General features: G+C 39.6%; 1 protein-coding gene across 1 annotated transcript; it reads left to right on the top strand.

Moving 5' to 3' along the window:
- The first annotated feature begins 18,201 nt into the window (after positions 1–18,201).
- LOC104106217 (peroxidase 42) lies at positions 18,202–20,180 on the top strand. Its single transcript, XM_009614716.4, has 4 exons — positions 18,202–18,474; positions 18,576–18,764; positions 19,076–19,241; positions 19,542–20,180. The coding sequence occupies exons 1-4, from the start codon at positions 18,259–18,261 to the stop codon at positions 19,949–19,951; spliced, it is 981 nt and encodes a 326-aa protein (XP_009613011.1). The 5' UTR covers positions 18,202–18,258; the 3' UTR covers positions 19,952–20,180.
- Positions 20,181–23,656: the final 3,476 nt, after the last annotated feature.

The raw sequence follows: 23,656 nt of genomic DNA, 5'->3' as shown, positions 1-23,656 counted from the left end.
TACCTGAACTTCTTCTGGATTTTCATGAAATGTTATGTCATGGGCTCTTCCAGAGCTTATTTCCTCCTTATTATGATCATTTTGATCATTTGCTCCTATTCTTTTCAAGGATTGTTACCTTTGGAACCGATTGGTCTACCACGCTTCATGCGTACAGTAAACTCTATCCTTCAGGGATTTTAATTTTAATAGGAGCATTTGCAGTTGAAATATGATATTTAATTTTGGATCAGCAAATGCTTCTGGCATTTGACTTGAATTATCTTCTAAGCGAGGATCATATTAATGATAATTCGATTCATATAGCATATTTTCCAGCTATTTTATTTCATCCCCCAAATGTTAGAAAAACTAACTCATATCCTCAATCTTCTTTGGAAAACATATCTTTGTGCACTGTGGTAGAGAAATTAATCATATACCACACATCAAAAGTTATTAGATAGTAAAAATATTTGGTTTTTTTATCCTAAACCAATTGTGAGGGGAAGACTTATCATATTTTGTTGGTCTGATGCATACAAGTGCTGTTGTATGTAATTTAGAAAATCTTAGACCAACACATGAGGCTTTGTTCTCATAAGAGTTTAGCCATTAATAGGAGGTATTCAATGCTAAACTAGTCTGGATATAAATCATGATCATCAAGATGAACTATCTTGATTTCATAATCTGAAAATTATGCTCTTAATTGAGAAAGACAATTTCAAATGGCAAACTGCAGGTTGACAATAAACATACATATAATCATCTTATATATGCAACTATAAGTGGTTCACATGATAGGTGAATGAGCCCATATTCACCTTTTATATATTCCAGAATTCGGGGATTTTAGTCCCAACTTTAGCTGGTATAATCAAGTTATTATGAGAACAAGCAATACAAGAGAATTCTTGAAGAATCTTCTAGTTCTTCAGTATATGCTTATCTGAATTCTCAAATAGCTCATTTAAAAATAAAAAATAAAAACTTCAAGTTTATCATGGCATGCGCTATCTCTAAGTAAACTTCTGATTTACTATGGCATAAACTTTTGCATTAATAAATTTTTGATTTACTGTGACTGCTTTTGCATTAGTAAACTTCTGGTATATTGTGATATATGATGTAGTACAAATTTGAAGAATAATGCAGGTATCTTCTCACATACATATTTACCCCATATGATTGTAAAAACATGAAGATTTTTAATCTCTCAATCATTTGTAGTCTCAGTATGATAGTCATATGTATTAGTAAACTTCGGTTTATCATAACATATGTTTTGACTACAATAATGACAAATAAGCTCTTCGGAAACCTTCCATTTATTGTCCACAATCAAATATTATTCAGACATTACTTATGTCATGTATCTTCTAGACAAACAGTTAGTTCTTCAGGAGCTTTTGTTGTACTACCAAATATTGCTGAGACACTTCTGGTGTCATGAGAGAAAATCATAATCCAATGAACAATATAAAGCTAATTCTAAATTTATAAATAACGAAAATTAAGAATTTTAATATTTCTACCACTAACTTTGTGACAAATATCTCATTCAAGGAGAAATACCATTAACATCTGAATATTTTGTATCAATACGGTAACCACATAGTCATTGCATCTTTTAAGGAAAGATACACAAGTTGTTATTTCCTTCGGGGAACTCAATAACTAACTATAATATATTAATGTGGTTGTAGTAGAAAGTATTCTACAAGAACGCTTTTTTCTTAGAATGATACTTAATAAAATTATCCAAGATGTTTTACGTACAACAAGTACGTGTGGCAATGATCTTTATGCTACAAAAATAATATTTATATCCTCTATTATTCTACCTTTTAAGGGGGTGAGTTGTGGTATTTCTTCATTCACTCGAGGGAATAGAAATGTGCTTCAAAAATAACTTTGAATAACTCATTATTTTGTTTAAGCACATAAAGATATTGTTTCAAAATATTTTCCTACTTCAGGAAAAAATATTAATTGTGTTATTTCTTCAGGAGCAAATTTAAAATATGAAATATTGAGTTTATATTCTCTCAATCATATTAACTCTTCTGGAGGTGAATTGTAATATATTTACAACAAGAGCGCGTTCATATTTACGACTTTATTAATATTATCACATTCACTTCAGGGAATAGATTAATATTTATCAAAAATTCTCATCCTTCAGGAAATCAAACATAATTATCTGAACGCGCATTAATCACATCAAATTGTGATGCTTCAACCTCTTTTAAAATATTTACTACTTCAGGAGCAAATCGAGGCGTGCATGTAATATAGAGAATATTTCTCTAGCTTATCTTTAATTGTAACCATAGAAAGCCTAAATTATCAATTCTGATGGTCATAGGCATATACCACTTCTGGTGGTTAACAAAATTTAGTTATAATGAGATATACGAAACATAACCACTTCTGGTAGTTGTATATTTCTTGCAAACTCTGCTAGAGTTTAAGTGGATCTAACAATATTATCCACTTTGTAATCCTTTATTAAGATGATAAGGATGAAAACAAATATCAAAATAGGTACTGTATACGTAACATATAACCAAGCAAATGATGATAAAGATATAAAAATATAAGTAAAAGGCTCAAATTAATTTACACAAATTCGGCCACTCCAGTTTGTCAATCTTCAATGCCTCACTTGGTGACTTTGCAATCGATAGTTTGCAGAAGTGGTAAGAGTTTGTCTTTATTGTAAGTAAAGGTGTCCTGGACAAACCTCCTCCGCCAAAATCCCAAGCAGATGAAAATGTACGATGCTCGTAGCACTGACACCGGGTCCGGCGCTGGTCTTTTGCTCATGCCTTGTTCTTGCTTCGTACCTCGGAGTATTTGTTCGAGATGACAAAGTCTCGTGTTATAACGTGTTATAAAATAAAGACTGTAAAGTAAAGAAACCGAAGACAAGTATAGAGGGGGATTGATATTTTTATTCAATTTCAAACTGTTGTACATAATGAACTGAAAACTTCTTTATTTATAGAAGAAAGGAAGCAGCTGCGAGGCTTTTCAGGAAGTAACTGCGAGGCTTTTCTTTAGTTACTTGTAAGCTATCTGCATGAGCTGCTTGCAACCTGTCTATTTAATAAGAAGTTGCTATAAATCATTTCATTGAGCTGCTTGCAACCTGCCTGTATCAGCTCCTTGTAGATAAACTTTAACAGAGTACTAAATGGATAATTCTCTTCAGGAAAATTATCTATAGTGGAGTAATAAATAGACATCCATAATATAATTATTTTCATAACAATCCACCCTTTTTTTTTCTTTCAAAGAAAAAAAAATATGGGTTTCCTTATTTCTTTTGACCAAATAAAATATTGGCTTACTCTGACTTATAGAGAAAAAAGTGTGAAATCTTGTGAATCTCTAGGAAAATTGGGCTTATTTTTCAAAGGATAATCAATTCCTTGTGAGATTCTCTAGGCCAAAAAATGTGGGCAATGAGCATCTTCTTCTGACTTTTATATGGAATTAACATTGTATTAGAAGCTAAACCAAAGTAACAAACACAGTGAGTAAACGATAGTTAGGAGTTTAACACCAACTTTACGTATTAGGTATCCATGATAAAGTATATTATTTTAAGACATTGCTCTGTATTTATGTGTGAGAGACAGAGAGCGCATTGATTATTCTCTTTGATTTAAAATATCACTCCTAGTTATTTTGACAAAATGATAATTTTAATATACTTAATGTTGTGAAAAATAAGAAGCCATTAATTTATTTTTTTTGTAAATTTAATTTTTCTTTATCAGTTATAAAGCATCAATGAACTTAGTTGTTTAAGAGATTAAAGATTGTGCCCAAAAAAAAAACTTTTCTGAGTAAAACTATTAAATATTTTTAGTGATAGAGCGTATACGTTGAAAAGACAAATAATATGAATAACAAAAATATCTAAATAAGAATTTTAAAAGTTTAAAATTTATTATAATATCGAATTGAGAAGAGATAAGTGGGGTCAACCATTCAGCTACGTTGCGTGAGCACCGAGCAATGAGGGGCAACGCACTTTCATGTCACTTCCTCATCATCAAAGTGTCGGTGATCATTAACTTTTAAAATTTGAACTTTTCGTTATATATATAAAATAGAGAATACTTAAAGATTTTGATTTAAATTTCTTTTTGTATCTCTTTTAGATATGTAAAAAATTAATATGCCAATTCATAAGAAATTAATTACATTAATCTTCGTACTTCATATTCACGGGATGGGGAGATTGATTAAAATGTCACTTATCGTATTGGGACGGGATGGATAAAATGGAGACTCGTTTCCTGTGTTTTATGTGATAAGAAGGTGCTACCGAAACTTAAGGGTAAGTTATACAGAATGATGATCAGACCAACGATGTTGTATGGGGCTGAGTGTTGCCTAGTCAAGATCGCTCATGTACAGAAGATGAAGGTAGCAGAGATGAGTATATTGAGATGGATGTGCGGGCACACCAGATTAGATAGGATCAGAAATGAGGTTATTCGAGACAAGGTGGGTTTGCCCCCTATTGAGGACACGATGCAGGAATCGCGACTTAGGTGGTTTGGTCATGTGAGGAGGAAGAGCACAGACGCCCCAGTGAGGAGGTATGAGAGGTTGACATTGGAGGGCCTACGGAGAGGTAGAGGTAGGCCAAAGAAGAGGTGGGGAGAGGTGATTAGGCAAGACATGGCGCGACTTCAGCTGACCGAGGACATGACCCTTGATAGGAAGGTATGGAGGTCGATGATTAGGGTAGTAGAGTAAGTAGTCTAGAGTGTTCATAACAGTAGTATTGACACACAGTCTCGCTTTCTGTGGGCAGTAGGTTTTTATGACTAACCATTGTTTTCTTTCATTGTTGATTATCTTAATATCTTGTTATTTTTATTCTGCTTTTATATGACTTTTTGGTATTATCCATTGTCTATATCTTCATTAATGTGGTGCTTATGCTTTCCTGAGTCGAGGATCTATTGGAAACAACCTTTCTATCCTCACAAGGTAGGGATAAGGTCTGCGTACACACTACCCTCCCCAAACCTCACCGTATGGGATAAGACTGTTTATGTTGTTGTTGTTATTGGTACTTCATATAGATTCACCTCAAAAGGAGGAGTATGAAATTGAGTTTATGAAGTTGGGTACTAAGTTGGGTACTTCATTCAACTTTCACTCACTGTTAGTTATTTATTTCGGTCCACTTTAATTGATTTTTTGGTTATTATTATATATATTAAGGAATTTATTTTTTAGCTTTAATAAATAATAAAATTAACCATATTAAACTTAATTTGTTAATTGAAAATACAACAAATACTCCTAGGCTCTTTATTTAAAGGAGAACTTTGAAAAAAAGAAATTATTTTTTTCTTGATATTTGAAAAATCAAATATTATGGATCACAAAAAAAGTTAAAAAATCAATTAAAGTGGATCGGAAGGAGTATAATTTATAACCATTTTAAAATTAATTTTCTTCTATAATACCGGAAGATCAAATAGGAAGAGTGAGGCAGTGCTTCTATAATAGTGTATAGTTGTAATCATTTAAGTCAATACGTAATGCATTTCTCCATTTTTGGATAAATCAAGAGTGAGGCAGTGCTTATTAAATTAGTGCCATTTATTTCTTTTTTAAATGCCCCACAAGGATTAAAGCTTGTCAACCACCATCAATGGGGGGCTCCCTATCTTAGAATGCTTACAATATAGGAGTAGATAGTACGACTTGCCATGTGGATCCCCTTCTCACGTACAAGTGTCCATACAAAGACGTCAAGCTCTTGTTTTCTCCTTTGGAGTAAAGTATTAAATGTATTTGAGATTTTTTTAAAAATGATCATAATTCAATAATTTCAATTATATAGTAGCACGAGTTCTACTTTTATTAGCTTTCTTGAATTTTATTTAATTGGATTCCATTTCCTCCCTTAACTATTGTATACGGTCGAAATGGATTTCAGCCTTGGCATATCCGGTACGGTTCGAAGGGTGGTATATCGAAGTAAGATCCTGAAGGGGGCATGAACTAACCTAGATCCCGGGGAGGCCGACCCGTGTTGAGATTGATATTATAATCAAACTCGAACAAGAATCGAACCATGGCGTGGGTAGATCTATCGTGCTGATAATCCAAAAATCAACCTACATCGACCTGGAATCCATCCGAGGGCTCGAACCGGGATCGGGCTCGAACCAAGATCACGAGTTCGAGCCGAAATCAAGCTCGGACCAAGATCGAGGATTCTAAGCAAGATCGAGCTCGCAGACAAAAGCCGTTGTAATCCCACTAGAGGGAATCTTGGCAGAAATTATGAAAAAGCTGATTTATCATGGGTCTCCCACTGAATGTCTATTTTATTATACTTGTAGCCAAACCCCTTCACTATAAAAGGGCTTGTTTATCATTCTTATATGGATCCTTTTTGGGGGGACTTAGACTGTCACAAACTGTATTATTTCCTCTATGAGAAAAGAGTGATCTTTCTAGTCTCGGACATTGATTCTATTTTATCCTAAATTCACTGTTCATAATTGATTTGCCTGGATTACGTTTTCTCCAACCTATATTCATCCTTTTATTTTATCTTAGCGTTCTGTATTAAGTCGTATCACATATCTTCGGAACCGCGTATAAATTCAACTCTATCCATTTATTGGGTAAACAGTTTGGCGCCCACCGTGGGGCCGTGGATAACAGTGGTCACTTATTTCCGAAAACACCTTCAATTCAGGTTCGGCTACGAATAACCACCGACCGAATGGCTTCATCGACCGATTATGAAGCTGGCCTTCAAGATGAAACTAACAACTTGGCACTACCTGAGATTCGAGCCGAAATACCACTAGATGTCAATTCACAAATTGCTTTGGAAGCAAACCAGCGTTCCGAACCAAAAAGAAGCATTCAGGGCGGTGCTCGATCCGTAGCCCAAGACACCCAAAACCCAGAGGAGATCGGGGCCAGCTTACGCATGATCTTCGAGATGTTGCAAGCCCAGCAATTAGCGATAGCTCGGCTACAGAGCCAAACTCAAGCACAAAGCAGGCCGATTTTCAATCCACTTCGAGAGGTCCGACAGGGGTTACTTCGAGAGGTCACCCCCAGAACAGAGCCTGCTATAGTAAAATCTAACAAGCAGGAATCGGGGATTAGTCCCGAAATTACTAAATTGCTCGAGGAACTCACAAAACGAGTCGAAGCCAACGACAAGAGGGTGGAAACGTATAATGCCAGGGTCGATCAAATCCCGGGGGCTCCACCAATGGTAAAAGTGCTTGATTAAAAAAAAATCACACAAAAGCCTTTTCCATCGAGTGCGGCACCGAAGCCAATCCCCAAAAAGTTTCGTATGCCCGAAATTCCCAAATATAACGGTACGACCGATCATAACGAACATGTCACCTCTTACACGTTGCCATAAAAGACAACGATTTGGAAGATGATGAGATCGAATCCGTGCTATTGAAAAAGTTTGGGAGACCCTCTCGAAAGGAGCTATGATATGGTACCACAATTTACCACCAAATTCCATCGATTCTTTTTCCATGTTAGCAGATTTGTTTGTAAAAGCGCATGCTGGAGCCATAAAGGTTGCAACGAGAAAATCAGACCTCTTCAAAGTAAAGCAAAGGCAGGGAGAGATGCTGAGGGAATTCGTATCCCGATTTCAAATGGAACGCATGGAATTACCCCCGGTCACCGACGACTTTCTATGTTCGACAGCATCACATCGGCTGAAGCAAAATTTGATCGAGTATCCGGCGGTAACTTGGGCAGATGTGCACAACCGATATCAATCAAAAATTAGGGTCGAGGATGATCAGTTGGGGACCCCGTACGGACCTGTTCATCAGAACAGGGTAGTTATTAATCAAAAGCAGATCGATAGAGAGCAAAGGTCAAACAGAGATAGAGACCGATATCGATCGTACGTCACCGATCGAGTAAACAATGGTTCAACACGCAGCGCAGTTCAGAACAGTCAAAGATTTGATCGGGGACAAAATTCTTGGGGGCTTATGAGTAAGAGCGGTTTCGACAAATATGCCGAGCCTATAGAAGCACCTCGATTATCAGAATATAACTTCAGTGTTGGCGTATCCGCTCTTGTGTCGGCCATCGAACGCATCGAAGACACTAAATGGCCTCAACCAATGCAAACCAATCCTGCCCGGAGAAATCCCAACCAAACGTGCGAATATCATGGTACCCATGGCCACAGAACAGAAGATTGCAAGCAACTAAGAGAGGAAATAACTTGCCTATTTAACAAAGGGCATCTTCGGGAGTTTCTGAGTGATAGGGCAAAGAGCCATTTTAGAAGTAGGGATTTCAGCAAGCAGAATGAGAAAGAAGAACCACAGCACGTTATCCACATGATCATCAGCGGCACTGATACCCCCCGATGACCGATGCTTAAGCGCCCAAAAACATCGATGGTGAAGGAAAAGCGATCTCGGACTCAAGATTACGCACCCATGGGGACTTTGTCCTTCGGTGATGAAGATGCAGAGGGGGTCATCCAACCTCACAATGACATTACTGGTAATATCCGTACTTGTAAATAAAACTAAAATTAAGCGTGTGTTGATCGATCCAGGTAGCTCGGCCAATATCATCCGATTGAAGGTAGTACAGCAGCTTGGCCTGCAGGTTCAGATCGTACCTGCAACTCTGGTCCTGAACGGGTTCAATATGGCATGCGAAACCACCAAAGGGGAGATAGACTTACCAATAAACGTGGCCGGAACTGTCCAAGAAACAAAGTTTCACGTGATCGAAGGCAATATGAGGTATAACGCCCTTTTCGGAAGGCCATGGATCCACAACATGAGAGCCGTGCCTTCGACCCTACACCAGGTCCTCAAATTTCCGGCATCGGGAGATGTCAAAACGGTATATGGAGAGCAACCAACCGCAAAATAAATGTTCGTCATCGATGAAGCCAAACCAATGTCCACACTTTCACTGGTAAAAGGATCGAGCCCGGAAGAAGAACAGGACACCAAATAACGATCACAGACAGCGACTTCAACCCAGCCAGACAATCAGAAAGTCGAAGAGGAGGGGGACCAAAGGGTCCCTCGATCTTTCGTAATTCCCGATGACTATGATGCCACAAAATCAACGATCGAGGAGCTAGAGCAAGTCATATTAATCGAGCGCCGGCCCGAGCAAAAGGTATACTTGGGGACGGGGTTGAGCCTTGAACTCAGGAAGAAACTCTTTCAATTTCTTATCAATAACATCGATTGTTTTGCCTGGTCCTATTTAGATATAACAGGGATCCCGCCGGACATAACGACGCATCAGCTAAGTTTGGATCATAGGTTCAGACCGGTGAAGCAAAAAAGAAGACCCCAGTCCGATAGAAAGAACGCCTTCATAAAGGACGAGGTAACCAAACTTCTCAAAATAGGGTCCATTCGGGAGGTAAAATATCCCGAATGGTTAGCCAACGTAGTTGTAGTCCCTAAAAAAGGGGACAAACTTAGAATGTGCGTGGACTATAAGGATTTGAACAAAGCATGCCCCAAAGATTCTTTTTCGTTGCCCAACATCGATCGCATGATCGATGCCACGGCCGGCCACGAGATCCTCACTTTTCTTGATGCCTATTCCGGGTATAATCAAATACAGATGAACCTGGAGGACCAGGAAAAACCTCATTTGTCACCAAATATGGAACGTATTGTTATAATGTGATGCCCTTCGGGCTAAAAAATGCAGGGGCCACTTACCAACGCCTAGTGAATAAAATGTTCGAAGAACAAATAGGAAAATCAATGGAGGTTTATATTGATGGCATGTTAGTCAAATCCCTGCGCACAGAGGACCATTTAATTCATTTGCAGGAAACGTTCGAGATTCTGAGGAAATACAAAATGAAGCTCAACCCCGAAAAATATGCCTTCGGGGTCGGTTCGAGCAAGTTCCTCGGCTTCATGGTATCACATCGGGGAATAGAGATTAACCTCGATAAAATCAGGGCTGTCGGCCTCGTTGTTAGTCAACCTGATAGTTTTAATAGAATGTCTAATAATGCCACCCATGGGTGGTTTCAAAACTATGCCCAGTCCGGACCCCTTTACGTTTGAAGCCCCATCCGTAAAAAGGATCCATACCCCCGATGATGTACCTGATTTCAACAGTTCTTTTTCGGCTTCGGGTACGAGGGATGGTGTAAAATCGGCCACGAAGTCTGCTAGGACTTGAGACTTGATGGCCGTGCGGGGTCGATATTCTATATCGTACCCACTGAGTTCGACGGCCCATTTGGCCAGTCGGCCTGATAACTCGGGTTTGTGCAAAATATTACGAAGCGGGTAAGTAGACAATACACATATGGGGTGACATTGGAAGTATGGCCTTAACTTCCTTGAGGTGCTTATCAGTGCAAGCGCCAACCTTTCTAGGAGCGGATATCTAGTTTTCGCCTCTCCTAAGGTTCGACTTGTATAATAAACTGGGAATTGCGTACCTTGCTCTTCTCGAACTAGGACACTGCTTACGGCGACTTCCGATACTGCCAAGTACAGACAAAGTTTCTTATCGATTTTTGGAGTGTGAAGCAGTGGTGCGCTTGATAGATATCGTATTAGTCCTTCTAATGCTTGTTGGCACTCCGGGGTCCAAGAAAAATCGTTCTTCTTTCTGAGTAGAGAAAACAAATTATGACTCCGATCGGACGATCTCGATATGAATCGGCTTAGGGCGGCGATCCGACCCGTTAGTCTTTGCACGGCCTTTACGTTGTCTACTACGGTGATATCTTCGAAGCCATGATTGCAGGTCTCGAGTTAGCTAGAAATTTGGGAGCAGAAATCATTGAAGCCAACTACGACTCCTTGCTGGAGGTAAGTCAAGTAAACAAAATTTTTGAAGTTCGAGAAGTTAGAATGCATAGGTATTTAGATAAACTGCTTATCACTTTGCGCCATTTCAAACAATGGACTTTACGACATGTGCCAAGGGAACAGAATAATGAGGCCGATGCAGTGGCGAATTTGGGGTCATCGGTCGAGGTGGATAATGCGGGCCCGGGGAATGTAGTTCAACTTTCGAGATCGGTAATCGAAGAAGGACACGCCGAAATAAATTCTACAAGCTTAACCAGGGATTGGAGAAACAAGTATATCGAATATTTGAAAAATGGAAAACTCCCATTGGACCCTAAAGACTCCAGAACCCTGCGGACCAAGGCTGCTCGATTCACTCTGGCTTTAGATAGAACACTGTACCAAAGAACGTTCGACGGACCATTGGCGGTATGCTTGGGTCCAGGGGATGTCGATTATGTCCCACGGGAAGTGCATGAGGGTACTTGCGGGAATCACTCTGGAGCCGACACATTAGCCCAAAAAATAATCATAGCAGGATATTATTGGATTGATATGGGCAAAGATACGAAGGAATTCGTTTGTAAATGTGATAAATGTCAAAGGTTCGCACCAATGATCCACCAGCCCGGAGAAAAACTCCACTCGGTCCTATCCCCGTGGCCTTTCATGAAATGGGGAATGGATATCGTCGTCCCTCTGCCATCGACCCCAGGTAAAGCCAAATTCATTTTGTTTATGACTGACTATTTTTCTAAATAGGTTGAAGCACAGGCGTTCGAGAAAATAAGAGAGAAAGAAGTTATAGACTTTATTTGGGATCATATCATATGCCGGTTCGGGATGCCCGCCGAAATAGTATGTGACAATGGAAAGCAATTTATCGGCGGCAAAGTAACAAGATTCCTCGAAGACCACAAGATAAGAAAAATACTGTCGACGCCGTACCACCCCTGTGGGAACGGGCAGGCCGAATCAATGAATAAAATCGTAATTCAAAACTTAAAGAAGAGATTGAACGATGTTAAAGGGAGATGGAGAGAAATCCTACCCGAAGTTCTTTGGGCATATCAGACAACATCAAAATCCAGTACGGGGGCGACCCCATTCTCCTTAGTATATGGATCCGAAGCATTGATACCAGTCGAGGTTGGTGAACCCAGTGCCAGATTTCAATTCTCGACAGAAGAATCAAATAACGAGGCTATGAACACAAGCCTCAAACTATCGGACGAAAGGCGATAAACTTCCCTCGTCCGAATGGCCGCCCAAAAGCAGCGAATCGAAAGGTATTATAATCGAAGAACCAAGCTCCGCCATTTCAAGCCTGGGGACTTATTGTTGAGAAAAATTATCATCAATACCCGGAATCCGAATGAAGGGAAGCTAGGACCGAATTGGGAAGGACCATATCAGGTACTCGAGGACGTCGGAAAGGGGTCGTACAGGATCGGCGTTATAAACGGCAAACAGTTATCGAGCAACTGGAATGTATCACATCTAAAACGTTACTACTGTTAAGGTACAACCTTTCCATATTCGTTTATATCTCAAAACTGACCCCCGCAGAAGTTCGAACAAGGGACACATCTCTCATCAGAAAGCACGCGTTGCACTCTTTTTTCCTTGTACCGGTTTTATCCCAAATGGGTTTTTCGGCAAGGTTTTTAATGAGGCAACCACTGGTCGTGCAGCATTTATAATGATATCTGAGGCCCCGTAAGAGAGTTACTTCACAGCAACAGGGTCCCAATAGGAAAACTGTAAAGAGCCAAATGGTCGAAGCGAGCCATGCTCGTATAAATTGGCCCGAACCCGGGCATGTAATAACATGCGAAGAATTAAGATATAATGCGACCATTAAGCCTACGGGCTATTTTCTCATTTCGAGTTCGAGCAAACACTCACTCGACCAAATAGCCTACGGGCTGCATTAATTCGAGTTCGAATCATTCACTCGACCAGGCCTACGAGATATTTTTCATTTTAAGCTCAAGCAAATACTCACTTGACCAAATAGCCTACGGGCTGCATCAATTCGAGTTCGAATCATTCACTCAACCAGGCCTACGGGCTATCTCATATTTCGAGTTCGAGCAAACACTCACTCGACCAAATAGCCTACAGGCTGCATCAATTCGAGTTCGAATCATTCACTCGACCAGGCCTACGGGCTATTTCTCATTTTGAGTTCGAGCAAACACTCACTCGACCAAATAGCCTACGAGCTGCATCAATTGGAGTTTGAATCATTCACTCGACCAGACCTACGAGCTATTTTTTCATTTCGAGTAAACACTCACTCGACCAAATAGCCTACGGGCTGCATTAATTCGAGTTCGAATCATTCACTCGATCAAGCCTACGGTCTCATTTCGACCAAATAGCCTACGGGCCACATCAATTCGAGCACAAGCAAACACTCGCTCGACCATCACGCTCACGGGCTATATTCTCTTCAAAATCGAATCGTTGACAATTAATAAGTCTAAAGGGCTACATCGCCCCAAGTTTGAATAAATGCTCGCTCGGTTGCAGAGACCACGAGTTTCAAGTTTGATTAGGTGGTTTAATACATAGATATATGCCTATACACAAAATTTACCTACATAGGTGGCGACAAATTTTTTTTTTTAAACGGGAACAGTCTCTTCTTTATCAGGTTCCCCCCCGTTCTCGGATCCGCTTTTACTCCCATCGTCGTCGTCATCATCATCGAAAACTAGAGCTTCAGCATCAACTTCGAGTTCTTTTGCCCTTTTTATCTCTTCCGTGAGATCGATGCCACGAGCATGAATCTCCTCGAGAGTTTCTCCCCTGGATCGGTACTTAGCAAGTTCGGCGACCCAATGTGCCCGACCATTGGCAGATTCGGCTGCCTCTCTTGCCTGAACTTGGGCAGCTTCAGCATCATCCCGATAGATGGCCACGAGCGCATCCGCATAAGTCTTTGCCATTTCAGCATCGTATTCGGCCTTGGCGAGTACTGAGGCCAACCGAGCCTCGAGCTCCTCAATTTTTCTTGCTTGAACCAGGCCTTTTTCCTTTATTTTCTGAAGTTTGGTTTCAGACGATGATAACTGGGCTCGAGCAGTCTCTTTTTCTGCAGCAAAGCGGTCCATACCTTCTTTCCACCGCAAGGATTCCATCCTTATCATATCGACCTCCTCACGCAGCTTCCCTATCATCTCGATTTTTTGCTGCAGCTGTGAGACCAAAATGTTAGCTACCATTCTGGTATCAAACCCATAGGATTTCAAAAGCATCATTATCTGCTCAGACAAATCATCCTGGTCTCGATAAGCCTTGGCCAGCTCGGCCCGGAGATATTTTATTTCCTCCTCTCTCTGCCCTAAGGAAAGTTTGAGAGAGTTCCTCTCATCGGTAGCACGTTTCAGGTCGGCCGTGTATCAATGCAGCTCATTCTGGGAACGAGAAAATTGTTCTCGATGGACCGCCGCAGCCTACGAAGGAACAAGAAGCGAAGTTAATAAAAGACGAACATAAAGGCAATACCAACAAAAAGATTTTTAAAAAAGACTCACCTGGTTCAAAGCCTGCCGCAAACCGTGAAAAAGATCCGATTCATCCGCAAACGGATCCTCTTCATCGTGAGGCCTACCTAGATCGAGTGCCCCCATAGCTTGAGCTTCCCGAATCACCCCTGCGGAAAAAGCGGGAAAGGTAGGCGAGTCCTCGATCGTTGCTGCCCCGAGTGACTCGCTCGGAGCATTCCCCTCGGCTTGGAGGGGTTCGAAGGGCTCTTCGAGTGTAACCCCTGCCGGCTGGTTCTGATGAGAGGCGTCTTCGACATCCGATAGTTCGAGGACTCTACCAGAACCTCTCTCCGGTATATTTTCAGTTCGAAACGGAGCCCCATGGGGCATCATCGATCCAGCTGGCGTTGAAGCATCGGTGACTCTCTTCGTCCGGACTGCTAGCGTGGACTCATTATCCTCTTCCTCTTGTTTTTCTTCATCCCTTAGGCGCAAAACCGATTCTACGGTCAAAGGAATAACGTTCTTGTTCGGCTTATGAGCCGTCCTCTTCTTCGGTTTTGGATAGTCGGGCAACGAAGCTCTCTTCCTTTTACTTTCCTTCACCGGCTTTAGAACGAAGGTCAAGACATCCTCCTCATTAGACAGAGGTATCAAGACCGCGTCCTTACCCAAACCTGCATATGGGAAACTTTATAAAAAATATCGAGAAATGCCTCGTCAGAGTCCGAGAAATGAGCTTACCATGATTTTTGGCCTCCCACCGACCTTTAGACAAATCACGCCATGAGCGTTCTGCGTATGTGGAAGTCAAAACAAGATCCCGTACCTAATTCTTGAGGTCGGGAACCGCTCCGGGCATCCAGAGAATCGCTACATCACGAAAAGAGGAGTGTCGATAAGAGAACAAATGAAAGAACAAAATAGAAGCAACAACAAAATCACACTTACGTTTCAAATTCCACTCCTCGGGAAAAGGGCATCTTTTCAGTCGGGATCAGGTCCGAAGTCCTTACTCGAACGAACCTGCTCATCCAACCCCGGTCTCTGTCCTCGTTAATACTCGAGAACAAAGCCTTGGTAGCTCGACACTGGAGTTTTATTAACCCTCCCCAAAAAAGTCGGGGATGGTACATCCGGATAAGATGATCGAGGGTGAACGACATCCCCTCAATTTTGCTCACAAAATATCGGATCAGAATAACGATCCGCCACAAAGAAGGATGGACCTGGCCTAAGGTTACCTGATACTGTCGACAGAAGTCGATAACGACGGAATCGAGGGGACTCAAAGTGAAAGGATAAGTATATACGTTCAAAAACCCTTTCACGTGAGAAGTGATATCTTCGTCAGGGGTAGGTATTATCACTTCTTTTTTTCCCCAATTACAGTCCTTCTTTACCAGATCGAGGTGCTTCTCAGTGATCGAACACATGTATCTCGATATTGGCTCACACCGGCCAGGGACCGATGAACCTTTATCAACATTAAAATCTGAAGTAAGGACGCACGCCTCGGGGACACACTCCTCTGGCAGTGGCTCCGCCGGTGTCTCATCGGCGCCACAATGTGAAGATGAAGCTTTCTCTTTCTGAGGAACGGTTTGCGATATTTTTGCCATTTTTGAATTCAAAAATAAAGAGTAGAAGAAATTGATAGAGATTTGGTAGAATTGAGGGGTCTTTTCGGAAAGAAATCATAGCTTTTTTGGTAGGCTGGAGAGTATAAAGAAGAAATTGAAATTTTTTAGAAGATAGAAGATGCAAAATGGTAAAAGGTAAAGGTGAGAATTATTTATAGGTTCCGGTTCATTATCAGCAGTGGCCGACCACCGCCTGAAATGCATTAAATGCCTTAAAAGACTAAACTGACACGACGTCCATCATGTGCGTCATGGTCGAACTCGATAAAATCAACAAGATATAATCTGATCGAGCCGTTGAAAATCATATCGTTTCTCGTCATATTTTTTTTCTGAGAAACGAGGGGACTATCTGTATACGGTCGAAATGGATTTCAGCCTTGGCATGTCCGGTACGGTTCGAAGGGTGGTATATCGAAGTAAGATCCCGAAGGGGGGCATGAACTAACCTAGAGCCCGGGGAGGCCAGCCCGTGTTGAGATCGATATCATAATCAAACTCGAACAAGAATCGAACCATGGCGCGGGTAGATCTATCGTGCTGATAATCCAAAAACCACCTACATCGACCTGGAATCCATCCGAGGGCTCGAACCGGGATCGAGCTCGAACCAAGATCACGAGTTCGAGCCGAAATCAAGCTCGGACCAAGATCGAGAATTCTAAGCAAGATCGAGCTCGCAGACAAAAGCCATTGTAATCCCACTAGAGAAAATCTTGGCAGAAATTATGAAAAAGCTGATTTATCATGAGTCTCCCACTGAATGTTTATTTTATTATATTTGTAGCCAAACCCCTTCAATATAAAAGGGCTTGTTTATCATTCTTATATGGATCCTTTTTTGGGGGACTTAGACTGTCACAAACTGTATTATTTCCTCTATGAGAAAATAGTGATCTTTCTAGTCTCGGACATTGATTCTATTTTATCCTAAATTCACTGTTCATAATTGATTTGCCTGGATTACGTTTTCTCCAACCTATATTCATCCTTTTATTTTATCTTAGCGTTCTGTATTAAGTTGTATCACATATCTTCGGAATCGCGTATAAATTCAACTCTATCCATTTATTGGGTAAACAACCATATAAGAAGAAGAAACAAAGGTCATCATGTGATCAAACCTTTTGTTAAAGAAAACTATTTGTTATTCAAAATTAACTGATTAAACTTATTTAAATGAAAGATGCTCTATTGCTCTTTATTAGGAATATTTTTATTTTTAGGATTTGAACCCAAAATTCTAATATATTTCTCTCATATCTCTCGGTGGTAATCCTACCTCCTTCGATTGTGCTTCACCACTCACCAGGCAACTTGTTAATAAAGTGGTACTTGTAGAATTTTTCATCATAATAATACTACTATTTTGATATTTTACTTGTTTATAATTTACTGCTACATCATGTGATCATACCTCCTGCTTTCAAGCACTGTCTACCGTGAAGACGACAAATGGTACCGAAAAGAATATCATATACACTTCTAACTTATTGGTTGTACTCTGACTTTATTATCCGGATCTAAGTTTCCTGGATAGAATCTATAATCTAGTAGTAATAAAGTACTGGTTTTATTATTACAAGATATTAAAGTGGAAGGAAATTCAATGGTGGAGTTGAGACCAAGACCTCATCATTGAAAGATAGGAAAGTATCCAAGTGAAGCCTAAAGTAACAGGCAGCATGAAAGGAGAAAATACATAAATTCAAGAAGTCTTCTGTACAAATTCTCATCAAATTTACACCCAAATACTAGAGGAAAGTTTTATATAGAGTACTAATATTCAAATAGTTTTGGTCTTTCTAGTTGTATTTCTTGTTTCTTGGATCCGAAAATTCTCCCAGTTTTTTTTTTTGGGACTAGAGTAAAGAAAAAGTATGGCAACATGCTGGCAGCAATCAATAAATGCCTCCACGAATACAAAATGAATCAGCTCCATCGAATTTAAAATATCTATTACAAAATTGTTTAAATATATTATCAAGTCACATTACGATAATGAAAGGTAATCGTTCAGAAAAAAATAAAATTAGTAACATAAAAATTAGACAAATTACTTATTACAACATACAAAAATAATAACATTATGCTATTTTTTTGTACTATCAATCAGTGTAAATAAAAGTTTAATCCATTACAAAAATGGAAAGAAAAAAGTCACTTCTTGTTGGCAATTCAGCACTTTTTTCCTTATTTAAGAAGGTAGCTAAGGATCATCCAAAGAACAAGGTCTAGTGACCATTAGTCTCACTACTGTCTCTTCTGAGTAAAGAAAAAATGGGTTTCAAAGTTCTCTTTTTCTTTGCTATCCTCTTCTTTTCAGCTGTCTCTGCTTTTGCAGAGGACAACTCTGGCCTTGTAATGGACTACTACAAGGACACTTGCCCTCAAGCTGAAGATATTATCAGAGAACAAGTTAAGCTTCTCTACAAACGCCACAAGAACACTGCATTTTCTTGGCTCAGAAATATCTTCCATGACTGCTTTGTTGAGGTACAAAAAATCTATGTTGTTTTTCTTTTTTTTTTTAGCCACCCTTTTTGAAGATGTTAAATTAACATGTGACAAACAACTGAACATTTATTTTTCTGCAGTCGTGTGATGCTTCATTGTTGCTGGACTCAACAAGAAGGATGCTGTCTGAGAAGGAAACAGACAGGAGTTTTGGTATGAGAAACTTCAGATACATTGAAACTATTAAGGAAGCTGTAGAAAGGGAGTGCCCTGGTGTTGTTTCCTGTGCTGATATTCTTGTTTTGTCTGGTAGAGATGGCATTGTTGCTGTAAGTTTTTAAGAAATTTTCTTTCTTAAAGTGTTTGTTTCCTTTATTTCTGTGTGTACTTGTAGTAGTAGATCTGGATTTACTCTAGTCAATAGTTCATAAAGTTTCCAACTTTGAACAAACATTTACTCTGTGGGTATGACTCAAGTTCTTGTCCTTTCGTACTAAGTGGAGCATTAAGGAGAAGACTTATCCATATATGTGTGTTTAACAAGTTCAGATATTTGTCTGTGTTTCCTTTTTTGGCTTTTAAAAGTGGCTTGGTTAAATTGTACTCCTATCTACTGATATGTAATGGACTTGTACAACAGCTAGGAGGGCCATATGTCCCGCTCAAAACAGGAAGAAGAGATGGAAGGAAGAGCAGAGCAGACATTCTTGAGCAACACCTCCCAGACCACAATGAAAGCATGAGTGTTGTTCTTGAGAGGTTTGCCAATGTTGGTATCAACACTCCTGGAGTTGTTGCCTTGCTAGGTACTGTAGACATCCCCCCAAACCCCAACAAACAAAAAGAGAGCACTTCAAATTTCTTGGTTCTATTGGTATTTGACTGTGAAGGGGAGCCTTGCACAACGGTAAAAGTTGTGTTCACGGGACCATAAGGTCATTGTTTCAAGTCATGGAAACAGTCTAAGACTTCGTACAATAGACCAAACGTGGTCTGACCCTTGCATAGTTGTTTGTATAGCGGGAGCTTAGTACACTGGTACTTTTTTTAATTGTTATCTGAGTGAAAAAATCAAAGCTTATTTTGTGTCATTTGGTCTTGAACAGGGGCTCACAGTGTGGGAAGAACACACTGTGTGAAGTTGGTTCACCGTTTGTATCCAGAAGTAGACCCTCAACTCAACCCAGACCATGTTCCTCACATGCTCAAGAAATGTCCTGACCCAATCCCAGACCCAAAGGCTGTGCAATATGTGAGAAATGACAGAGGCACACCAATGAAGCTAGACAACAACTACTACAGAAACATATTGGAGAACAAGGGCTTGATGTTAGTTGACCACCAACTAGCAATGGACAAGAGGACTAAGCCCTATGTAAAGAAAATGGCAAAGAGCCAAGATTATTTCTTCAAGGAATTTGCAAGAGCCATCACTATTCTTACTGAGAACAATCCTCTTACTGGAACAAAGGGTGAGATCAGAAAGCAGTGCAATCTTGCCAACAAGCTCCACTAGAGGACCTAGCTTTTGCTATATGGTTGTACTCATTATCACTTTTCCCCTTCCTTTGTATAGGTGAGGGAGAGGAAAGTGAAAATGATAAGAATAAGATGGTTTTCTCTCAGTGTGAGTCTGTTTTAGTGCAAGTAAGTAGTGGCATGAAATTGGTGGTGACCATGTTCTGTTTGTAAAATTCACTGTTTTTAGCTATCCTTTTAATTAAGTTATGAGTTTCATGTTAGAATTGGGCAATGGTGAAGGAGGTGTTTGATGGTTTATAAAGCAAGAATGGTGATTATGATTCTTGCATAGATATTCACTTTTTAACAATACAAGCAAGATTCCAGTAACTTTAGGTGGAACTCAATAATAAAAAGAAGCATCTTCCTGAGGAAAGTTAAAGCAGGAAAAGCAAATTAGGGTCCCATATTTTGGATAAACTATGGGGAAGAAAAGAAGTAAAAAGAAGTGTTCCTTACAAGAGAAATAATGAATTTATCCTCAACAATGTCATCACGTACGTCATGGCTGCTAAGACTAATTATAATATAATGGAGTTCAGACAAAGAGAAAGAGGGTCATGAATGTTGTACAGAAGGGAAGATTGGTAAATGGCAACAACAATTAATGTACATATAATTACGTAAAAGCAAACAAAAACAACCAGACAGGTGGCTTGATTATAAGAAATCATATTCAAGAAATAGACTGGTGTTTTACGATTATTAAATTCATATCAATTTGAAAGTATGCTCTGAACAACCAAGAAATTGAGTTGGCTGTACCTTAAGGTGCGTTCTTGATTCAAGAGTGAAAGAATACAAACTCTAGTCTGCTTATAGGTCAAATAGCTCCCAAGACCAAAACACTAAATATTCAAAAGATCACTTGAGGAGGATTATTTTGCTTCTTGCTTGTTCACAGAGAAAAAGTATTAGGACATGCTAGTAATAAATAAAATGACTCATGCTGTTCAGTTAAGACAAGATATATTTTCATTTATGACTTGTGGCATGATGGAGAGCAGCAATACTAAAACTTTATCCCTTTTTATTATGTCACTGATATAATTAGCAAAATGTTCTCACTTTCCTAATGTAGGATAAGTAGCAGCCAGGGGCAGAGCTAGGTGGGGAAAGGGGCTTTAGCCAAACCCTTTTCGCCAAAAATTACACTTTGTATATAATGTTAATTTTTTTTCTAAGTATACATATTAGATGTTGAATCTTCTTAGCTTCTTCACATGTTTTACATTTTTATTTGTTGAATCTCCTTGTGAAAATCTTGCTTCAGCCATGGTAGCGGCAAACTAGAATATATGCAAAGCATGTTTAACCAACATAAGAAAAGTAAAGTTAGAATGAGACTGGACGAGATTGTGATGGCTAAATGCAAGCGACTTAAATATCTGGTTCTTCATAATCTTGTAATCAAATCAATAAGTTGGGTCCGTCTAGGACAGGTATACCCAGATTAAAAGACCAACTTGATGCATTTTAACGTGCTACTTGTGCATTTGTTTGTTTCAGCTTGCATGTTGACCGGCTTCTAGAATAGGAAAAAAAAATCAAGAAAAACCAAGAGTGAGGTAGGAAAGAGAAAATTCACCCGGTATTCAAAAAATCCCGAAACTCTGTCGATTGTTTTTTTTTAAAAAAAAGAGAAAGAAAAAATTATTTTCAAAATAAGCCAATATTTTTCTGTTGTGTCAAAACTTACCGAACTACGCGGGTCTGATTCTTCTAACTGGATGTGAGATACGTAGGCAAACCTCATCGGTTCCGGCCCCAATTTAAAAAAAAAATATTTTCCTTTAATTCCGTCTTTAGAAGTATTTTCTTAGAAAATTCCAAATAAAAAAAAAGATTTTAAAACTCAAAAACTATTTTCTTTCTTTTTAGAAGTTTCTAAAAAAAAATAAAAAAATAAACAAATCGAAAAAATAAATTTCAAAATTTAAAATATTTTCCTTGTTAGGAGCTTCTGTGGTATGACTTTCAAGAAGAAAAAAAAAAGGAAAAAAATGATGAATAAATTAGAAAAGGAGTTAGCTCATTTGCTTTGTTCCTGGTATTCATGAATTACGTAATGATCTGATTCTTGCGTCGTCATGATACGTAAGCAATCCCCACTGAATTCGATCATATCCATTAAATAAACCGAGTGAAAAAAGAGAGAAGAAAGCAAGAGTGAAAAAAATCCAAAAAGAGAACTCTTTGTCCAATTTGAAAAAGAAAACCACGAAAACTTTCTGTGAATATGCTGCCAAATGGAGCGAGCAAGCCACCAGGGTAAAGCCTCCAATGGACGAAACAGAAATGGTTACGGTCTTCCTACAGGCCCAAGAGACGGACTACTTCCAGAGCATGATTTACGCTATGGGTAATCCGTTCACTGAGGCTATCAAAATTGGGGAGAGGGTCGAAAATGGTTTAACAACGGGCCAAATCTTGAGTCATGCTGCCTTTAAAGCCACATCACAGACCGTTCAGAATGGTTCAGAGGGTTTGATGAACAGAAATATGAGGGAAGAGGGAGCCATGATGGCTTCGAGCTTGAGGGGGCCCGCAAGGCATTCAACCAATCATATATGCTTCATATGGTCCCACAACACTATTACCCACATTAAGATGCTTCTTATGCCGTGTCACCGCCTCCATATATGGCGATGAACGCGCAACCTTACACGCGGCCACAATATTATACACAAAATCGAGATCCACCTCCTAGAAATGCCCGTCCCCACCAAGCTCCATATAATCCCCAACAAAATGTTCTCCAATATAATTCGCGCTCAAGAGAGCCCCCCAGAAGGAATCAGTTCACCCCTATTGGTGAATCATACTCTAGCTTGTTCCAAAAGATAGTCAGGCTAGGTCTGCTGCAGCCAGTGGCCCCGAACCCTGAGTTCTCCTCGCACCGAGCTGATGCTAGATGTGAATACCTCTCTGGAGCAGTGGGACATGATACTGAAGATTGTTGGACTCTCAAAAGAGCAGTGAAGGACCTCATTGAGGTCAAGTCAATAGTTCTCAGGGAAGAAGAGGCCCCAAATATAACGAATAATCCTCTGCCTACTCACGCCAATGGGCCAGTAGTTGGAATGATCTGTGATGATGGGGAATTTGATCTGGAACTGAAGGCCATTGCAACCATTGCCGAGATAGAAGAAAAGCCAAAAAACGATCGCCAAACCTGAAAATTCCCTGTCAGATGGGAGTCTCGGTAACCGGTCTTGCTATCCTTTCTGCGTCCGAATTATTTCAGGGTGTAATTCGGATGTTTTACTTTTATTGTCTTACTTTCTGATGTAGACCCTTCTATCTTTAAAATTCAAATAAATGAAATTAATATTTCATCGTCCATGTCTCTTTTCTTGACTCTGTCACTTCTCTTATTCTTTTTTTAGTTCTGTTAAATGCAAATTTCAATAACATGATATGCTTGCGGACTTCATGTCCAGATCCTAAAACGCTCTCAGACTTCGAAGTAATGAATTAAGAATCAGAATGTGATGAAGGTAAGTTTAAGAAAATAAAATAACGAATCGTAACAACTAAAGGAAAATTGGCTCCAGATTGAAAAGGTCCATACATTGTAACGAGAGTACTGCAAAAGAGATCGTTGTACCTGAAAAGCATCGAAGAAAATGTCCCTGAAACAACTGTCAACACGGATGCAGTCAAAGGTACTAAGTTTGATCCTCTATATAGTATTAAT

Source organism: Nicotiana tomentosiformis, chromosome 2 (assembly GCF_000390325.3).
Source record: "Nicotiana tomentosiformis chromosome 2, ASM39032v3, whole genome shotgun sequence".
Classification (NCBI taxonomy): domain Eukaryota; kingdom Viridiplantae; phylum Streptophyta; class Magnoliopsida; order Solanales; family Solanaceae; genus Nicotiana; species Nicotiana tomentosiformis.
This window is presented reverse-complemented; position numbering and strand designations above follow the sequence as displayed.